This window comes from Saccopteryx bilineata, chromosome X (assembly GCF_036850765.1).
Source record: "Saccopteryx bilineata isolate mSacBil1 chromosome X, mSacBil1_pri_phased_curated, whole genome shotgun sequence".
NCBI classification, from domain to species: domain Eukaryota; kingdom Metazoa; phylum Chordata; class Mammalia; order Chiroptera; family Emballonuridae; genus Saccopteryx; species Saccopteryx bilineata.
In genome coordinates this window covers 138,874,055-138,896,338 of record NC_089502.1, presented here as the reverse complement: position 1 = coordinate 138,896,338, position 22,284 = coordinate 138,874,055, and the positions used below count along the sequence as shown (strand labels likewise).

Sequence of the window (22,284 nt, the reverse complement as noted above, 5' to 3'; positions counted from 1 at the left end):
ATGCTTCCTGCTCCCCCTCCCCCCTTTTCTCTCTCCTTCTGTCTGTCTCTCTCTGTCTCTCCTCTCTAAAATGAATAAATTTTAAAAAAGAAAGTATGTAGAACATTTTAGAAAAGTATGATAAAATATTATCTTAAAAATTCAGATGCATAGAAGAATAAACCTCAGTATCTGACACATTGAACATGTGTGCAATCCTCCATTCCAGAACAATACCAGGTAAGCGGGGCGTTGCTACATTCCGACAGCTTATCTAATTAGTAGCGTCTCTTCAGGGTAGCTTTATTACAGCCAGTGCACTTGGCTAAACTCATTGTGCCAATGGAAATATCGCTGGCTTAAAATCATTAAGGGAGAATCATGCTTTCCCTTCAGCTAAAAATTGCACATCAAAAGCAAATGAACTCACTACTGTATGATTTGTTCATTAATCACTACTAAACTTGGCCTATAATTACCAGGCTACCGAAGAGAACACAATGTCATCACTTCACCTCTGCAGTGGGAGTTTTAACGTCACACTGAGCAAATTCAAAGCTGTTCTTTTTAAGGAGCAGCCATTCGGGGGGAGGGGGTTGTTTTGTCTGGTCATGTCTTATTTAAAGGGCAGCCATTCCCTTGAAACATCTTGCGTAAGGGGAGGAACTACAGCTCTGGAGGTCAAACCATCCATCCATCCAGTCCTGTGTCACTGCTCAAAGCAAAAGGTGGGCTGGGTGTGGAGGAGGACTTTCAAAATAACAGAACTCCCCCAGGATTAAAGCAAAATGCCACCAGGAACACACCCATACTTGTTTTACTGTTTTCTTAACAATGATTTTGTTTAATTGTAGTGTTTTGTATTATTATAATAAAATAAAAACATTCTCTTATTTATTATATACACAGCATAAATTTACCATTTTAACCATTTTAAAGTGTACAATTCTGTGGCATTAAGTACATTCAAAATCTTGTGTAACCATTATCATTATCTAGCTCCAGGACTTTTGCATCACCCCCAAAGGAAAACCTGTACCCATTAAATACTCACTCCCTGGTCTCCCCTCCACTAGCTTCTGGCAACCACTAACCTACTTCTTTCTCTATGGATTTGCCTATTCTGGACATTTCATATAAAGGGAACCAAATCATATAATATATAGCATTTTCTGTCTTGTTCCTTTTCACTTAATATGATGTTTTTGAGGTTCATGCATGTTGTAGCGTGTGTCAGAACTTCATTCTTTTTATGGCTGAATAATATTCTATTGTGTGGATAGACATGATATTTACCCATTAAATCATATTATTTTTAATTGGTCTCAAATATAATTATATCTCACAAAGATAGGAATCCTTTTATTTTCCCACTTTAATTGAAATTCAAAGTATGGGACACCCAAATTGACTTTTGTGCCTTGAAATTAATGCAGTACACAAAAGGTTGAACCTCTGTGCTGATGCTACAGTCAATTACTACACAGAATTCTTTACACAATGTCCTCAGTCTCTTGGGACTATATAGTATGAAAACATTACATTGAACCATATGCAATCTCTAATATTTGACCATTTTAATCTCTAAAATAGCAGTTGGATGATTTAAGCATACAATTTTACCTCTATATTAGGTTCAATAGAGAATGTAGTTCCTTTTAAAAATAAGCACAACTACTAGAAGTGAATTTCCTTTCCCTCAGGCTTCATTAAAATTCTGCAACAAGGATGATTCTCAGATGAAGTAAATTTACCAACATTATGCAGCCAGGGATCTCCCTGGACACAGAGACCCTCTAGACAGGATTTTCCAATGGACTTTCAGCTTCTGAGCAACTGAGTCTCTCAGCCCTCTTTCCAATAAAAGATTGTACAAAGAACCTGTAAGGAAAGGCAAAATAGGAGGTCAACTTTCAATTTTAAGTCAAGGGTTCCTCTCTACCCTGCCCAGTAAGACCACATGATCACAGGTTACAAGCAAGAGGCTGAAACTCAAGTTTTGGGTACCTAAAGCATGTGTATGTAGGTGTGTGCATGTGTGCATGTGTGTGTGTGCATGCGTGTGTGTGTGCACGCACACGCACTTGCCTGCTCACATGCCCAATGCCCTTAATGTGAATAACAATGAAATTATCAATCATTTTAGAGCTGTCAATGGCTCTTCTTCACCTGATTAAAAAACATAATTAGTGAGCCACTTATCATAAGCCCAACATTAGATTTGGCCACCACCTCACCTTCCACATGGTACTCAAAGCTCTGTATTAAAATCAGGGTGTAGGTACTTTCACAGCCATCATGTAAAAAGGTCCTTGGAAGTGTGCCCAGAGAGAACAGGAAACATGCTGTTTGTAGTTCTGGTCTGGTGACTAAATCAAACTTATTACCTTATGAGCATGACAAGGTTTCGAATGCATCTATAATTTGTATTTCATCCTTGAATTGGGCATGTACCAAACACTAAAAAATATTGCATATCTGGAAAGATAAAGATAAAAAGCAACTGTTATAAGATTTGCATTATGTTACCAATAATCAGATCAAATGTTTTTGTTTTGTTTTGTTTTAGTCTCCCAAATCAGCATTTATTAGTGCTGCAAAAAAGGCCAGATTAAAGTCCAATCCTGTCAAAGTGCGCTTCTCCGAGGAGGTCATCATCAACGGCCAAGTGTCGGTGAGTTGACAGTCGCCTGCTTGTGACTCAGAGCGAGTAATTAAGGCACTAAGCAAAGCCAGTAGCCCTGCTGGAATGATTAATCTGAAATTCTATTTTGTAGGGGTGTCAACCCTCAGGATTGTAAAGGGCTTGAGCAGTCACCAAGTTGTGCCTGATGTGTTCCCTCTAACATTCCCAGAATCTGGAATAGTCCGGTGTTGAATACTTCCAGTGTTAGAGACCTCACTAGTTTGCAAATTAGTTCATTTGATTTGAAGTCACTGATGTTGTCTCATTTTGAGTAAAATATACCTCTTTGAAACTTCCACCTATTTCTTCCCATTCTGCCAGCTAAGCATTCTTCCATGACAGCCCCTTATATATTTTGAAAAAAGTATGGTATTTCCACTAATTTTTCCTTAGCCAAAATAAAATGTTCTTATTCTTTCAACTAATCAAAATGAAAAAGAAGTTAAAATGGTGGGAAACTTTCATATATGCAACCAGAAGTGAAGAGATTCCTGCCAGGATTTTCATCAATAGGTCTTGATAGCAATCATGATTGCTCACACACATAACTGATCTTCAAAATGAATAATGCAAACATTAATAGTATGTATTATTTTTAGTTTTTTTTTTCCAAAAAAAGTATAGCATAGTGTTTTTAGTGTTTAGAAAACCATCATTACAGGCACTATTTTTTTTAGACCTTTGTAGTGCCAGCTTTTTCGTTGAGGTTTTATTGTTGCTGTTGGTATTGTTTAAATAAACTCACAAGGGTAAAAGCTCACCCATAGCATGCTCCTTATGGATCACAAACTCTTCCCTGAGCATGGTCCTGGATCTGAATTTGAAGATGCGGACCTGCACATCCTGGGCAAGGCACTGATGGTCAAAGTATCTTCTAGCTCATGCTTACTGACCTCTGTCTGCCCTACCTGGAGTCCAGGGCCTCAGCTGGCCAATCTGCATACTACTGTGATGCTTGTAGGGAGTGTCATAAGGCAGTCACTGTGCTGCCTGTGAGCATTTAGCTGTGGCCTTCTCCTTCCAACTGCCTATCACCCCATCTCCTCTGCCCTCCCTCCACACCATAGTTTGTTCTGCTCAGTTCAGTGGATTCCCATCACTCTGAATACAGAGTTACCATACATTATCATTTCAGAACAAAACAACCAGTCCAGCCTAAGGCTGGATGGTTCCAGCCATGGAGGAATCACTGTATCACAGAAGGTTGTGGGAAACTTCCCTCATCTTTTCTCAAGCTTCTGAGATTGGGCAATCGGTTTATGCTACTTCAGAAAGAATATGACTCTAGAGGCTGCTGTGGAAGTTTCACTGTGTCCCTTGATAGAACAGGGCTCGCTCGAAGCAGCTGGTGTGTGGGGACAGCCCTGGGGGGTCGATCATCTCATGCAGCCTCCACTGCCTCTCGACAGACCTATGTCTGGCAGGGACGTTCAGGCATGTGTCCGCTCTTCAGCCTTTGTGACAGTCTTCCCTTCCAGTCTGCTCTTGCTCTTCTGAGTCATTGTATATTATTTCTTCTGGACTTGGGGCCAGACAAACGCAGTGAATTGGGTAGCAAAGAAGTCATGGGTGAAGTAGAAAGCAGAGGAAGGAATTTCAGAGAAACAGGAAGTGAAAGGTGCGGAACCTGTCCCAGAAATTTTCAGGGATTAAATCCTCATAGACTAACTGTAGGACATTAGCAAGTCTTCAGTTTCCTCATCTGTAAAACAAAGGACATGTGGTTCCATAATTGTTGAGTTCCCCTCGACTCTTGTGACTTAATGATCAACTACATGTGAGTAACACAATTCCCTCCACGGATTCCTGGAACTCATTCAACATGCCTTCATTCTCCCCCTTTCATCTCTCCCTACTTGCAATTACAGAGGAAAGTCAAAGGATACAATTCTATTGTTTATTTTGGATTGTGTATTTTGTTTCTTTATTTATTTTGGGGGTTTTTTAAGAACTTTTCTTAAGTGATAAGTGAGGAGGCAGATAGACAGACTCTCACATATGCCCTGACCGGATCAACCTGGCAAGCCTCCTATGGGGTGATGCTTTGCCCATCTGGGGCCATTGCTCTGTTGCTCAACAACCAAGCTATTTTAACACCTGAGGTGAGGCCATGGAGCTATCCTCAGCGCCCAGGGCCAACTTTGCATGAATCATTTAAGACATGGCTTCAGGAGGGAAAGAGAGAGAGACAGAAAGAGAGAGAGAAGGGAAAGAGGGAGTGGTAGAGAAGCAGATAGTCACTTTTGTGTGCTCTAACTGGGAATTGAACCTCCACATGCCAAGCTGATACTCTACCACTGAGCCAACCAACCATGCCTAGTTGTTTTTTGAAGCACCTCTTTTTGAGTTAAATTTAAATTATCTGTTTGTTATAGAGTTAGTATTTTTCTCCATCAACACACTAACCCATTTCTTTTATATGTCCTCTTTGAGTTTCGGGAATATTCCTTCATGAGCTAAAAATTGTTTCACAGAATAAGTCTATATTTGAAGCTGATTAATGCTTATGATTTGCACCCACAGGCCTCACATCTAACACATCATCACTGGTGCTCATTCTGCTAAGACATACTGCTCTGCTAAGTCTGGGCCTGTGGTTCCAAACATTGTGGCTTAGTTACAAAGGAGTCATTTCTGTGACCATATTTTCCAATGGGAAACCATGACTTTAAAAAAAAAAAAAAACTCGTCTGTTTGATTTTCTGATGGGAAAAGTTCTTTTATTTGAATGAACTGAGTTATTTGTAGCTGGAAAAGAATTTTTCCATGAACAACTGAACTCAGATATCACCAAAAGGACACCTTGGTTGGCCTCAGAGAGTTCAATTGTTTTGTTTTGTTTTTAATGTCGCCTTAGAATAAATTGTAGATATGTGTGGCTCTTGGCAGCAGCAGAATTATAATTCAACTGACCTAAACGCCATCCTCTCTTCATGTTGTTGTTAAACAGGAAACTGTTAAGGATAATTCACTTCTTTTTATGCCAAATGTTTTGAAAGTCTATCTGGAAAATGGGCAGACCAAATCATTTCGCTTTGACTCCAGTACCTCCATAAAGGTAAGGGGACCCACTAAACTCTGAGCTGTGCATCTTGTATGGGCACTTTCTTTCAAAACTGTCTGTTGATTTCTGAAATTTTTTTTGTTTGCTTCAAATAAGATAGTATGTGAATACTGTACTTAAAAACAAACCAAAACAAAAAGCTTAAACTAAGAAGGTTCTTTTGTGTGTGTGTGCATGTATGTGTGTTACAAAACAATATAATATGCCATCAGTGATGAACTACAACAGCTAGTCATTTTAATGAAGCTGCAGATTAAATAAAATCGCCTGACTGTCACCAAGAAGGCTTGGCACCCTGCCCAAAGTCAGCATGATTTCTCAGCAGTGTTAGCCACCAAGAAGATTAAGATGGAAGCTGTTAATTGAATATCTGCTACTTTGGTGTCCAGCAAAAACAAGGAGAATAATTTAAAGATAACATTTACTTTTAATTACTTAGCTACTTTTATGGAAATGATGCATAAAAGACAGAAATGAGGCATGCATCTTAGGAGAAGAGGTGAAAAGGAAGATTCACAAGGCAATTCAATTATAGTCATCCCACCTTATCCACGGGGGTACCTGCAAAGACCCCCCAGTGGATGCCTGAAGCCCCAGATGGTAACAAACCCTATAATATACTATTTTTATTACCTTTTCACTGAAAGGAAGTACTTTATGACTTCTCTTTGGCATATCCAAATTTCCATGGTATTGTTAGTAAAACAAGGGTGACTTGAGCACAATCACCGTGATACCTTGACGGTCGATCCAATAACGAGACAACGACTGAATGACTAATGGGCAGGGAATGTCTACAGCATGGAGATGCTGGGTGCTGGAAGAAGTCACATCCTGGGAAGGATGTCGCGAGAGTTCATCACACTACTCAGAACAGTGTGCAGTTTAAAACTTATAATTGTTTATGCCTGGAATTTTGCATTCAATATTTTTAACTGTAGTTGACCACGGATAACTGAAACCGCAAAAAGCAATACTGCGGATAAAGGGTAACTACTTATTTCAGAGCCACAGGTGAGTTTGCATAATGGGTATTGTAACAAAGCATTCAGGTTTTTCCACATGCTTCCTTCCTGGCGAAGAAAAGTACATATTCTCTTTCTTATTGGACAAAAGTATGTTCAGAAGTTGATTATTCCCTAGTGCTCCATCAGCCAAAAATAGATTTTCTTCAAATGTGCATTAAAACTTATTTTACTGAGGTTTAAAATAAAAGTATCAGTGATGATCTGTACAATAATGTATCAAGAGACTATTTTAACTGGGTATTTAAAATATCTATTAATAGTCAACCCCAATTATCAGTTTTTTAAATTAATCAGCATAAATCTTAAGAGCGGAAGCATTTGTGCAAAGGTCCCCCCACTGGGCATTCTTATTACCATGACACCAGCAAGCAGCTTGTTTGGAAATGCTCGAAATAGGTAGTGATTTAGTAGGTAACGGAGCAGACAATGAGAGTAGATTGATGATATGATGATATAACATTTAAATCATCCTTAAATCATTCCCGATGAAATATGAACTTCCTTCATACAAGATTGCTAATTTCAAATGGTGATAACTTAAAAAGTTAATTCCCTTTATTCCTACTCAAAATCAGTTGATAGTGGCATGTTCCTCTATTGATCAACTAACCCTAGGGGCTGACAAACTTTCTCTGAAAGGGTTTGAGGGTAAATATTTTAGGCTCTGTGGGACAATTGATCTCTGTTGCAACTATTCAACTCTTCTATTGTATCATGAAAGCAGCCATAGAAAGGCGGTTCAGGAGGTCCTTACAACCAGCCTCAGATTCAGTAATTCACATGAAGGACTCATAGAACTCAGCAAATTATTATAGTCATGGTTAAAACTTATTACAGCAGAAGGACAAAAATTGAAATCAACAATAGGAAAAGTGCATAGGGCAGCAGAGATCAGATGTAGAGCTTCTAGCTGTCCTCCCCCCAGAGTTGCTGTACAGACCGTCTCTTCTCCGGGCAATGATGTGTGACAACACACACAGAGTACTGCCAACCAGGGAGGCTCACTCGAGCCTCGGTGTTTGGTTTATTGGCAGTTGGCTACATAGACATAGCCGACCACTTGTGTGACTGACCTCAGTATCCAGCCCCTCCAGAGGTCGAGCTGGTAGCACGTGGCCCAAGGTCCCCACCGAAAATCTCATTGTTAACACAGACCATGTGGTGTGACCCCAGATCCCAGGTAAACAAAGCTACTCCTATCAGACAAGACTCTCAAAGGTTATAGAAGTTACCTCCCAAGAGCCAGGAGTAAAAAGACAAGCCTTTCTTGAAGCAAGATGAATTTTTTTACTACACAGACACTATATAGATGAATGGACAGGGCCAGATTTCATCCCCAAGATGTAGTTTGCAGATCCCTGACCCAACCCAGAGAGCTACATTACTACAGATCCCTCACACACAGTGGCCTCATTCTGTGACACCAACTGGTCAGAAAAGCTCCTGCTCATTGCACCCCTTCCCAATCGGAAGATCCTGCTAATGATTTAAATGCATTTTTTTTAACAGAAACAAATCTGAATGTAGAAAAGCCTGGCTCCTGCTGTAAAGTCCCTTCGGCCTCTCTATTACAGGAACCCACAGTAGACTAAGTTAGGTTTCCCTGGGGATGGCAGACGACAGTGAGGAGACAGGAAGCAATGCAAGAAATTCCCATGAAATTATAGTTATCTTATCTGGTGCCTAATAGCCTTATTATCACAATGGACACAGACTGGTAGGCATAAAATGGAAATAGTACAGTCATGAAAAGGATATGACACTTTAATAAAAATTGGCAAAATTCTTACTACATAGTAACAATATGAACAGAGTATTGCTCTTGATTTTCCAGTGACCTCCCTGTTGATTGGGGGGTTTTATAAAGCATGTGTTGCTATACAAAAACTGATTTTGTGTTCTCTTTTCTGGGCCTCGAGCAAAAAATAATGAAACAGAAAATCTTTTTATGAAATTCAATAGAGTCAAGACATTTCTGTTGAATGATTATTTCTGGTGGAGGGTGGGGGGAATCTTTGTTTTAAAGGGGTCTGAAGACATTGGAAAAGTCCGCAGAGAATCAAAACCTTAGAAAGATCAGTAAAACAAACAACTCTGTGTGTGGTGGGGTTTCTCTATCTTGGCATTGCTGATACTTAGGACCAAATGATCCTTTGTTGTGGGGTCTGTCTTATACATTACAAGATACTTAATAGCATCCCTTCTGGCCTGGCATCCCCAATCCCATTGTCAACCAAAAATGCCTGCAGAAGTTGCCAAATGTTACTGTGAGGCAGAACTGCCCCAGTCCAGTAGCACTGCTCTCTGGGATTGTTGGCCCTTGGAAATAAATGATCTTGTAGTGAGATCATTGACTAGTTTTTAAGTACATGAGAAAAGTGATGGTACAGGACATCAGTTTTGCATGACGGTGAACATATGTTTGTGTATGCAACACCTTTCTGATCACAGACGTTTACTCCTCTAAAGGGTTGCTGACAAAGCTTGCTCACCCTACCTTCCCCAGAGATTTAAAATAAATCTTATTTGACACCAACTGGTCAGAAAAGCTCCTGCCCATTGCACCCCTTCCCAATCGGAAGATCCTGCTAATGATTTAAATGCATTTTTTTTTAACAGAAACAAATCTGAATGTAGATTTGTTTAATAGATTTGTAGCTAATAGATTTGTTTAGTAGATTTGTAGCTAATATCTGTATATTGTTATGGTGCCCTAACTCTGTGCCAGGCTGTGCTGTAATAGATGCTTCTGTGTATGAACTCATCGAGTCTTTATAAATTCTGAGGCAGGTATTGTGATTTCCCGGCATACAGATACAGACACCACGATGCTTGGAGGTTAAACATCGAGCCCTTAGCTGGACAGCTAATACTCAATAAAGCTGGGATTAGACACCAGCCTGTTTTTAGAGCCCACGCTCCTTACCACCTTACAAAAGGGTATGCTAGGGGCTGACAAGCTTTCTCTGTAAAGGGCCAGAGAGCAAGAATCATAGGGTTCGGTTCAGTCTCTGTTGTAGCTACTCAACTAGGCTGACGCGCAGCGGGATAGCAGCCAGAGACATTACAGAATCAGATGGCTGTCACCGTGTGCCACTAAAACTTCATTTACACAAACACACGGTGGGCTGGATTTGGCGCGCAGGGGTTATTTCGCCGACCCCTGAGGCAGACCGCTTTCAGAGATGGTTTATTTACCACCCCGTTTAGTGAGAGAGGGAACTGAACTGACTGCACACTGCAGAGTCCGTTAATATCCTTTCTAGATTAAGACCTTAGGTAACAGGTAAGCGCCTCCCTCCACTGTGTACCTTGTTGTCTATTTCCGAACCCCATAAAGTTGAGGCTGGGGAGGCCAAGAAAAGGATAAGAGAAAGAAGGCCTCCTTTCTGTATCTTTTTGGATCTTTGGAGCATCAAGCTTCAAAATCAACCAAAAGTATAACATCTAAAGATCTGAAGCCGTTTTGTGTAACACTTTTCGATCACGGTGGACTCCACAAGAGGGCTACCTCGGTTTTGATAGCATCTTGTCAATGTTTCCTCTGTAAGGACGTCATCCTAACCCTTCAAGAGAAGCTGTCCATCAAAGGCATCGAACACTTCTCCCTCATGCTGGAGCAGAGGACGGAAGGGGCCGGCACCAAGCTGCTCTTGCTTCACGAACAGGAGACGCTAACTCAGGTGTGTGAAATTACACTGATCCTTCTGCTGCTCAGAGCAGGGGCCCGGCCCAGAATCCCCGCAGGCCTCAAAGCCTTGAACTGTGTTCGCTGCCTTGCTGGGTAGCCCCACTAAAGGAAGCACTGGCATTGATAATGGATTTCACACCCCCAGGTGACGTTTCCTTTTCTGTCAATTTTTCAGAGACTGTCAGTTGGTCTCAGAAACAGATTTGTCATTCAGAGACTCAGCAGCCATTGTGAGCACGTGGCTCTGTAGAATTATATTTTATGTCATTATAATGACTTGTTCATCTGTTTTCATATTTGATCTCTTGAAGCCATTAAAAGGAAATGGTTTCTGAGATTGTTTAAATTAAGGAGAAATCATATTAGTTGCTTTAAGTCTGGGTATATACTTCAGACTATTCAGACTATTTCTGGAAGCCTGAAATCCCTGCCCCGGTCCTGCCCACTGTAAATATGCGCTCCACCAATGCGGCCCGTTCCCAGTTGTCAAGACGCCGCCCCCATCTGTTCTCTGGGAGACAGCAGGCTGCTTGGCTGCTAAATTCAGCACTGCACCCTGACTTGTCTTGTAATTCCACATGGCACAGTCTGCTGGATGTATAAGGGATTTCAGCACATTCCTCTCATGAAGGCGAGTTCAACGATGAGGAACCTTTCAGCTCTTAGGTTCCGACATTCCTTCGCTCTGCTTTCCTTCACCATCAGCCAGGGACGAGCAGCCCATGGCCCTCAGCCTCATGGGGCCACTCTGCTCTGCAGTCCTGCCCACAGCCAGAAAGCTGGGTCATTGTCACTGCCTGTCAGGATGCCCACTATGCATTTCAGAGTAGGGTGTGTTTTCCCATTAAAATTCTTCTCCTGATCGACGTTAGCCATGTAACCTGTAAGCACGTAAATACACACGCACACACGAGTGTGCGCCATGGGGCTGAGTAACACTATTGCTCTATTTATTTTGTATTTCTAAATTGCAGGTCACAGACATGTTTGTTTTCCCAGATTTTCCCCCTATTCATTGACTGATCCCTTTTTGTTACAAGAGGAGTTAAGAAACTGACACCTAGTAGTTGGCATGGCTGTGCTGGCAAAAAAAGGAAAACAAATCAGAATGATTCAGAACCCTTAACCCTGAGAGGCCTGTGTTGTACCCTATGCTAACTGCCATCACTTTAAACAATGTCACGGTATCAGAAGTTTGGGGTCATTTGGACCCCAGGTTCAGTGCATGGGCCCAAACTTCTATTTTTCTGTCTTCCAACACGCTGTCATCCAAGCTTGAAACTGTCTGGCTGTCACTGCTACAGCCAGTCTGGAGTCTAATTTAGGAAAACCCCACATCGCTGTGATGCAGAAATAAACTGTAGTGGGCAACCTCTGTACTCCCCCTCTGGGTCCTTTTTTGTCCCTCCTGCGCCCACCCGAGTTTTGGTGTGCTGTCACAACACGCAGCATCTTCAGAGGACTGCTCTCCTAGTGCGCACTGTCCAACCTGCAAAGTCCTGTCCCCCAGCCAGCCTGAAGCCAAGGACCTGTCTGTGCTTCTTTGTTGCACGCCCCATGCCTCTGTGGTCTACATTACCCTCCAGAGTCCTCCAAGGGACAGGCCATAGCTGCCTCTTTCTGGGTGCCATTCAGCATCCTCTCTGCCCTGCCCTGCTGCCCCAGCTCCTTGCTGGGCCCTCCCGGGAGCAGTTCGTTAGTAAGTCCCACACCCCAGGGTCGGCTTCCAGGGAGCTCAACCAGGTCACCAGGTCTGTGCAGTTTCCAGGGAACGCGTATCTACAACACATACTGAAAGAACTTCAACCACTTTCTCCCTCAATGTCCAAAGAAAGTCACCTTTGCTTCTGTGTCCCTCCACCATTTCTCAGTCCCCACTGAGGGTTGCTTTGATGGTTCTGCTCTTCTAGGTGACGCAGCGGCCCAGCTCCCACAAGATGCGGTGTCTTTTCCGAATCAGCTTCGTCCCCAAGGACCCGATTGACCTGCTAAGGAGAGACCCAGTCGCCTTTGAGTATCTGTATGTTCAGGTACGTGCGAATTTAGGCATGTTTATATGAACGTTGTGGGATTAATGAAGTGTGGGTTTTTCCAGAATTCTTTAATTTAGGGATCTCTTTGTCCCCCACCCCAATCTCAGTGCATTGTAAAATGATTCCATGGCACTTCTTTTATTTTTACTTTTCATTTTGAAGTCATGTCATACTTATAAAAAAGATGCAAGAGTAGTAAAAGAACTCTGCTACCCTTCCCGCAATCCACCATTCATTCACATTTGAGCACGTTTACTAACTTTAGTTCCCCCTTTCTCATACACACAATTATTTTCCTCAACTGTATGAATATCAGTGGCCACAACCACACTCATTTACCCCTAAATACTTCAGTGTGTATTTTCTAGTATCAAGGACATTTTCTGGCCATTCTTGTACCAGCTGCTTCCTGGAAGGCGCTGTCACGTGGAACTTCTTAGCCTCAGCATTCTGAGGCTAAGAAGCATTCTGAGCTGCCGGAAGGGAGTACCTCAAGTCAGATAGAATTATACATATATTGCTTCTTTGAAACCCCAGCGCTCAAGATCCAGGCAGTTCAAGGTCCCCACACCGCGACCTCAGTTTCAGCCTGCTTGTTCTTGGTCCCAGCCTGCTTGTTCTTGGTCCCCGTTTCACTGCTCTCGGGCTGTCTGTTGTTGAAGCAGGAGCTGGGGGCACTGCGATCACTGTCTTGTTCTGTGGGCTTCTCCGAGCTCCAGTCATTGGTGCTCCTTTGCGGGCTCGGGCTCGTGCATGAAGGAGAAGTACAGGGTGGGGCGGGGCTCCGAAGGACCTCCTCAATCAAACCTGCTTCTGAAACCACTTGAGCTCTTGAGGTTACAGACTGAGCTGTGGGGTTCGAAAGTTCCCAAGAAACAGTAAGTAGGGTGATTTGACATCCTCAGTTTTCCTATAAATGAGAATAAATGGGTATATACTAAAAGGGAAAATGTTATTTTCACAACAAATAATGCACTGAAAACTGCAGCCTCTACTTTGAATTTGCTGCTTAGAAAGAGGCTCAAAGAAGTAAGATGGCTGAAATTAGCATAAGGAAGATTTTATAGTCTCAGAATTCTCAAAGCACATGGAATTGGAAGAAAGGAAACTCTTCTCAGAATCCTAGGAGGTCGCCACTGTTCAGTTGTAGCCACTGCCTCCTGTATTGTTGAGCGATCTTTTCTCTATATGTTTGTTAGATCTTTGTTTCATTATCTCCCAGGTTAATATTGTACTTAGATACTAGATATCAAATCTAGTCAGTCAAATATTAAAACTTTTATTCCTTTGGGGAGAAAATGGATAAAAAAAAATGTGTGCAGTGTATCTAACGTTGAAATGGAGAAAAGATTTAATGTAAAAAAAATACTTTGGATTGACAATGAGATAGAGAGATTTGTTTAAGAAAAAAAAAGCCTTGGCCCTGGCTGGTTGGCTCAGCGATAGAACGTTGGCCCAGCATGAGAATGTCCCAGGTTCGATTTCTGGTCAGGGCACACAGGACAGGACAAGTGACCATTTGCTTCTCCACCCTACCCCATCTCTCCCTCTTTCTTCCCCTCCTGCAGCCATGGTTTGAATAGTTCAAACCCATCATTCCTGGGCACTGAGGATGGCTCCATGGCCTCTTCTCAGGCGCTAGGATTGCTCGGTTGCCGAGCAATGGAGAAGCAGCCCAGATAAGCAGAGCATCGCCTGGTAGGGGGCTTGCTGGGTGGATCCCGGTCAGGGCACATGCAGGAATCTGTCTCTCTGCCTCCCTGCCTCCCACTTAATAATAAATAAGTAAATAAATTTTAAAAGCCTTTATAGTAACTGAGTAGCACCCCCATGGTGAAAGATACTGTATTAAATACAGTATAAGCCCATTGTATTGTAAGTTTTTTAAAAAAGACTTTTTTATAATAATTGTCTAATTAACAAAATCAGAAAATTCAACACTGATATATTCCCGTTATTGAATCTATAGTTCATATACAAATTTTGCCTATTGTTCTTTATATAAATTTTTTCTAGACCAGGATCCACTCCCGGGTCCCACTTTACACCTAGTGGTCCTAGCACATTAGGCTCCTTAAAGAGCTATGTTATGAGGCGTACCGATCACTTACTTTGTAGAAATCTCTCAGTTTGGGTTTCTCTGGTGATTCTTTGTAATTAGATCATTAGAGCATTTTGAGCAGAAGAGCCTAAGTGACTTGGTGTCCTCCATAGTGCCTTATGTCAGGGGGGACATGATGTCAGTTTGTCCCTTTAATGGCAAGGTTAACTTTCACTCTTAAATAATGTGATGTTCTCCAAATTTATCTGTCTAGAAGTTTCTTCTTTTCCTTTTCTAATTAGTAAGTAATTTGTGGGGAGTCACTTGCAATGTTTTTATTGTCCTTTGACCCACTAGTTTTAATATTGATTGATGATTCTTGCCAGAACCCATTATTATTACAATGGTTGAAAATGATGATTTTTCTTATTCCATTATTGTTTTCTTCATTTAATTGGCATTCCACTGTAAGAAAGAGTTTTCCTTCTCCTTATTTACTGATTTACTCATTCATTTCTTTGGTGCTTAGATTGTTCTGAAACTGTGATATTCATTATACTGGAATTATTCATTTTAAGGCAATAAAACTTTAAGAAGACAGTATCCTTTGGAGACTGTCTCTGATTCTGGGATATAATTTTCAAAAAGCAAGGCCTCCAGAAATGAGAATCTTTACTTGTTTGTTCCAAAGGGAATTCATCCATTTGATACATACGAGATGTTCCAGATTTCTCTGTAACTGCTTCTTGTTACTCTTACTTAAATTCCCAATATAAGCACATTAAACAATAGGAAAAGGCCTGACCTGTGGTGGCGCAGTGGATAAAGTGTCGACCTGGAAATGCTGAGGTCGCTGGTTCGAAACCCTGAGCTTGCCTGGCCAAGGCACATAGGGGAGTTGATGCCCCCCCTTCTCTCTCCCTGTCTCTCCTCTCTGTCTCTCCCTCTCCTCTCTAAAATGAATTTTAAAAAGAAAAAAAATAGTAGGAACACACTTACCTCATGCTTAGACATCTAGCAGTAGAACTGCTCAAAAAGGTTGTAAACCTAAAAATGTAACCATTCTCAACAAAAAAAGAGGGGAAAAGGCAAATGTGAGGCACAAAAAAGATATGCTGTCTTTGGCTGGGAGCCCTGTATAAGGAAGACTGCCAGAGCCATACAAAATAAAAGGCAAGGAAGTAAGAAAAAGAAAAGAAATGAAACATTTATCAACCTGGGTAGTTGCTATACTGGTATTCATTTAAGTATTCTCGGTATTGTATATCTCAAAATTTTTGTAATCTTTAAAAAGTTGGTTGGGAAAAGAAAACAGGTAGAAGATGGCACAGACAAGATAAATGTCAGAAATTAGGAACGGTGACATAAATGAAAATGGCAATAAGCCCTGGAGAACAAAAATTACCTAAGAGAAGAAAGAAGCAGAATGTACCAGAACATTCTAACAGATGGGGACACTCAGGGAAAGCCCAACGAAACGCTCCCCGACTTCAGTGGTTGTTGAAGGAAGCTGGGGGACTTACTGCTCTGCAGGATGACTGAGGTTCGTGAAGATAACGAGTCATCAGGATGAGGCACATCCTGTTCAGTATGCCCTGTTTAGCAAGTAGAGAAATGTGTAGTGTACTTTACAGCGGTTTTGACCCAGAACAGTGGAACTATCACAACATGGGTTTTCTTAAATGTTGAGTTTGAGTCACCTGAGCCCCTCAACAAGGTCCCTTGTTCCCCAACAGGCCAGGTAACCCAGATGTAACGGCATGAAATGGGCTGGTTATCAGCGAATCAGTTACTGCTTCTTCCCCATGTTCCTGCCGAGAACTGACCCAGGGCTTTGCCAGTGCAGCTCAGACCTTGTGCTATGTTTTCAAACTGGTTAGTTGCAAATAAATAGTGACAGGAGCCAGTCAGTGCATGGCCAGTCAGTGAGACACATTTGGTTGTCATCCTTTATAGTTATGTACTCATCCCATTAACAAGATGATGCTTCGAAACCATTTTGCTCTGCCTCTGTTTTAAGCATCACAAACCCATTGAATCTGTAAAAGAAAAATGTGGTTGCAGGTGTCTTGGGAGGGAAGACCTCTTAAGCAGACCAGGAGTGCTGCTCAGCACGGTTCTGAGGTGTGTTTGCCCCAATCCAATGCAGTTCATAGAGATCATTCTTATTCAAAAGACACATCTTTTATACCCTGGGATTGTCCTGAGAACAGGAAAATCTGTCCAGGGGTCTTACTCCAGGACCAGGCTTCCCCACTTTGAGTGTTGCGTGGGTGGTGGATTAACCACCTTTTCAACAAACAACCTTTGGGGGAGGTGGAAAGCCATGTATGGTGGACAATAAAGACTAAAGTTAAGCTACCATCACCTTACATATCTTCCATTGAAAATAGGAAATGAGAATTTCTTGGACTCAGACCCTCTGCTTCAAAATGTCTTCTATCACTGAATGTGAAGTGTGTCTAAAATAGCATCTGTCTGACATAAATCTTTGGGTCTTCAAATGGTGCTATGGGCCCATGTTGATTTTAAGGTACTAAAAAGATGCAGTGAAACTAGCCTAGAACACAAAAGAGTAAGCAGAAGCGATGTATGTATCATATCACAAAGCTAAAAGTCGATCCAGCCTAGTGGACTCCTGATGGGGACAGTAACCATTGACTAGATGGGCCATGACAATGGAAACAGGTTTCAATCATGATAATATCTATTAATCTCCTAGTCAGTAATGGACCATGAGGTAGTTTCCAGATTCCAGCATATATAATCATGATAAGCCCTAATAATCCAGCCTGTTCTGATTCATAATTATAATGAGCCATGCTGACATTTACCTGCCCACTACCCATTAAGAAAAAGATTGTTACACCAATCAGTAAACAGGGTAATACCAGGGGTTACACAATGTCTTTAAATACTTTAGCAGCAACAGTTTTCTTTTTATCATCTAACATGTTCATTAGAAATGAACTTTTTGTAGGAATAAACCAAAGTCTGTTGGGACTGCTATTTGGCAGAACAATGACCACCATTTGCTTGTGTAACTGTATTTTAAGTAATGTACTTGAGAGTAATAAAAACATGATTAGTATCAAAATATGTAAGTCAGACTTTACACTAATTCTCCAGGAGCAATCTGAACTAATTATATATAATCACATTACACATAATGTAATTAAATGACTAATCACCTTGATAAAAACAAACAAACAGAAGTCCGGTTAAAATACAGGATACATATACATACATACAGTATAATAAGGATAGGAAAAATCAGTTCCAGTCACAACTCTTGGGAGAAGTGAGTGATGGCTCACCTTTATAAAGCACATTACAGTTTATGAAATATCCTTACAAGTATACCAGCAATCTTGAGTTAGCTGTTTTTAGCCCATTTATCATATAAAAAAACTGAGACTGAAGAGAGATGAAATGCCATGTCCAAGGTCATTTTAGGTGTTGACAGAGCCTAGGGTCAAACTTGGAACTTTTGTCTCTAAATACTATGCTAAAATTCTGTTTCAAATCCATTATGCAATAGCAACCATAGAAGAAAGTGATCTATCAAAATGCTGACTCAGGTACCTATTATGGCCTGACACCAACCTAAGTGACTTCCTCACTCATATTCCTCATAAGACTGTAAAATGACCCTATCTGGGCCTCAACCCCAGGGAACTCCATTATGGACAACACTGGGCACTTGGAAATAACTGGTAAACCCAAGACTAGGAAAACAAAATGGCAGCCTGAGATTGCTCTCAGGGTCGTCCTTCAGTCAGAAGACCCTATCTCCTACCTCCTGTCAGACCTGCTTCCAACAAGCAGTGCTGTGCAAGCCTGGTGGGGTCAGATTCTATGGGGAAGCGAAGGTGGAAGACCATGTTAGGCTGTAAGGGGAAGAGAATGACTTACTCTTAGCGGTGCAGGGATAGCGGAGAGGTGCTCATCCAGAGCATGTGGGTAGGAGGTACATTATCTGCACCAGTACAGCATGGAGAAGTATCCAAAGGGTGAAAGTAAACACTGTGCAGAAACCATACAGGGGGACGTGTTCCCATTTAGTAAAATGAATAGATTTGGAAAAGAGGCAACCATCTTCATACAGTTTTCCATTTGGAATCATCTTGGGACAGGTAAAGAATAAGAAACAGAAAGAGGATATATACCATATTTTCTAGCCCTAAAGCCTCGTTTCTGAGAAGAAACGTAAACAAATACACATGCAGAATGTGCTTAGACAGTGCTGCTTTGCCCGCGGACATTCCGCTCAGTCCCCGCCTCCTAATGAGCGAAGAGAGTGCCGCCGGAAACCGATGGCCTGTGCTCATATGAGACTTGACAACACACTCTCAGCCACTCTTCAGTATGATGCTCCCACAAGCCCTGAGAGCTAGATGGCTCCCCTTTAGAGATGAGCAAACTGAGGTCGAGAGACGTGGCGTGACCCGTCCACACGGCAGTGGGGCAGCCAGCAGCAGCATGCGCTGAGGCCGGGGCAGCCACCCTCTCCCGAGTGCGCCAGTGCGCTGGGATCAAGCGCTTGCTGTGCGTCTCAGCTGACCCAGCACCGCAGCGGTGAGGGAGTGGGAATCCCCATCGCATGGCCCAGCAAGCTGAGGCTGCAAGAGAAGGTAAACCGGTCCAAGTTACATGCACGGGGATTCCTGGGCGAAGCCAGGGCCTGAAACCGGCGGGGTAAGCCCAGAGCTGCTGCCCTCCGTAGCCTTGCTGCTTCTGCCCCCAGCCCCGCCACGAAGCTGCTGGAAATGGTAAATGGTGACGAAGGGGAAGGTGCTGCTGAAGGCGCTGACGCACGAGTGCTTTCAGTGTACCAGGCAGACTCCCCGGGGCTGTGCAATGCTCACTCATCTCACCCGCACAGCCCCGGGAGTAGGGAGCAGTGCCGACCCCGTTTACAGAAGGGGAAAGTGAGGCACAGAACGAGGGACTTTCCCAATGTCATCCCCTGTGAACTGCGGGGACGGGAGCCCAGCCCGGGAGTCCAACCCCGGCAGCCCACCTCCAGAAGCCACCGTGCTATCCGTGTGTTTGATTGCAGCACCTGTGTTTGGAAATGCCATACCTTAATTCCTAATTATTTTTACAAAACAGCTAAATATTTAAATAGCAGCTCGCTTGTCGATGGATGTTAAATGTTTTGTGTGGTCTCTATGTTTGTGAGTGCAATTAAAGATTGACTCTGTTCCAAGCAGCGCGCGGAAATGTTTCCACATTTAGCCTCCTTGCCTCTGAAGTGAGGGGGGAAACTGATGTCACCTGTTCCAATGGGACAACGCCGTGCACCCCATTCTTTGACAAGCTGCGCCCTCTGCTGGTCTCTTTGCAGAGTTGTAACGATGTCGTACAGGAGCGATTTGGGCCGGAGCTGAAATATGACATAGCCCTGCGGCTGGCGGCGTTGCAAATGTACATTGCAACCGTTACTACCAAGCAAACGCAGAAAATCTCCCTCAAATACATCGAGTAAGTGTTTACTGGGAGCCATTTCTGGGACAAAGTGGCTGCCCTCTTAATGCCCAACTGTATTTTTGATCTATGTCTCTGTTGCCAAAATTGATCAGGTCTGTGGCGGACCATTTTTTAAACATGAAAAAAAATATATGAATAACATGTTCATTTTTGGAGAACAGATCCATTTCTTACATAATCCACATTTAGAGAATTGTGGTTAGGATGAAGGTCATATTTTAAATGAAACACATTTTAAAACTCCTAAACAGACTTGGTTCCAAGCCATGCTTTGGTCTCAGTGCTTTTAAGACATTAAGCTGTTTAATTCTCACAACATCCCTATGAGATAAGTAGGATTTTAGCCCCACTTTATAGAAGAGCAAGATGAGGCACAGAAAGATTAAGTAATTTGCCCAAGTCACACAGGCTATTTACTAGAGGGGGTGGGATTCCAACCCAGGCAGTGAGACTCCACATTGCACTGTAGTTTGTATGATCACTTGAAGCACCTGTGTTTAGAAAGTGGCCTGAATAATCCGAGATTACTTTTAGATGAGCAAAATGCGACGTAGAAAACAGTGTTCTAGGTCGCAATCAGGAAGGCTGGTATTTGTAATAAAGAACTGCAACCGAGTGGCGAAGGATGGCACACAGACATTGCTTCGTGAATCAAATGTTGTTTGGAAAACGAGGATGCCATTTCTTGCCGAGTACCCACTGACAGCGTCAATCTGCTACCTCTTTGACCAGAGAAGATCCCCTCTTCTTAGAAAAAAGCAGTTTGTGTTGCCTTCAGCTGATTAGTCTTTTTTAAGGGGCATCCTTGAAAAGAGAGCCCTCCGTTGCCCAGCCTGCACACTCCCTGTTGGCAAGTGATTCAATACTCCAAAGCAGCCATACTTTCCCAGTCCTGGCAGCTCTAATGCTAAGACAAAGGAACACACATATTTCAGAGTCAGAAGCCACATCTCCGCCTAACACTAAAAGTCTTCGCTTCCTCTCCATTTCTACCTCCAAGAGATGTAGAAGCCAATTGAAATCTGGCCTCCTGGCCCTGGCTGCTTGGCTCAGCAGTAGAGCATGTGGTTCAGTGGTACAGCGTCGGCCCAGCATGTGGATGACCCAGGTTTGATTCCTGGCCAGGGGCCACAGGAGAAGCTCCCATTTGCTTCTCCACCCCTCCCCCTCTCCTTTCTCTCTGTCTCTCTTCCCCTCCTGCAACCAAGGCTTCATTGGAGCAAAGTTGGCCCAGGCACTGAGGATGGCTCTATAGCCTCCACCTCAGGCACTAGAATGGCTCTGGTTGCAACGGAGCAATGGCCTCAGATGGGCAGAGCATCGCCCCCTGGTGGGCATGCCGGGTGGATCCCGGTCAGGCTCATGCAGGAGTCTGTCTCTCTGCCTCCCCACCTCTCACTTAAGAAAAAATAAAAGAAAAAGGGAAATCCTGCCTTCCAATCCCAAGGGCTGCTGATAATGCCATTCTAAATTCCATAGTGCCAAACTGAGCGCAGGGGGAAACGACTGTCGTTGACAGTCCCATGAGCCCACACTGGGAGGGACGAGACCTCCACTTCGCTGGCTCCGATGCCTCCGTTCCTGCAGTTCTCCTGTCAATGCTTAGGGACAATTCGTGTGCAGTTTGAGAACCTCAGGTCTTCCGTTCCCGGTCCAGCACTTTTCAGAGATGGCTTCTCTCTCTCCTGCCACACATGCGGTGACTATATGCATGCTGAGAAAGTTGGCTCACAGAGAGGTCTCACGTACAGATGGGCACATTCATACCCTCATCCACTCCCCTTCTTGAAGTCCTTGGGCATGGATGAAAATGGCTTCCATTTGAAAAGGTGGCCTGCACAAATTGAGATGATTTTCAGACAACCAAAATGCATTCTGTTCCTGCTCTCTGGACCTACGTTTTACCAGCTTGAACATGGTACAATCAAAAACTTCCAGAGATAACTAGCTTGACTAAGAATCTCGCGGCATCCGTGGTAATGTTCTCATTAATTCATGCAAGCAACAAGTGTTCATTGAGCATTTTATATGGTATTTACACTGGGACAGTAGAAAGTATGAAGTATAAATTATACATATAACCTTAACCATTCATCAACTTATGATCTGATTATAATGACAAGACATAGAGGTATGAAAAGTAATGATTTAAAATAATAACACAAGTGGAATTATAAGGTAGCCCCTGAGGAGTGCCAAATGATCAGTAGAGATGATAAGTACACGCTGAGGAAGAGGAGAAAGAAAAAGGTGACTACAGAAAATAGCG

The 22,284-nt window shown here is 42.7% G+C and overlaps 1 protein-coding gene across 2 annotated transcripts in view; it reads left to right on the top strand.

Annotated features, from left to right (window-relative positions):
• The window catches only part of FRMPD4 (FERM and PDZ domain containing 4), a 525,749-nt gene that overhangs the window by 482,996 nt on the left and 20,469 nt on the right, over positions 1 to 22,284 (top strand). For both annotated transcript variants that reach the window (XM_066249893.1, XM_066249895.1), the window contains exons 6-10: positions 2,549 to 2,653; positions 5,616 to 5,723; positions 10,309 to 10,440; positions 12,359 to 12,478; positions 19,873 to 20,009. In XM_066249893.1, coding sequence (XP_066105990.1) covers positions 2,549 to 2,653; positions 5,616 to 5,723; positions 10,309 to 10,440; positions 12,359 to 12,478; positions 19,873 to 20,009 — 602 coding nt within the window. The remainder of the gene's footprint in view (positions 1 to 2,548; positions 2,654 to 5,615; positions 5,724 to 10,308; positions 10,441 to 12,358; positions 12,479 to 19,872; positions 20,010 to 22,284) is intronic.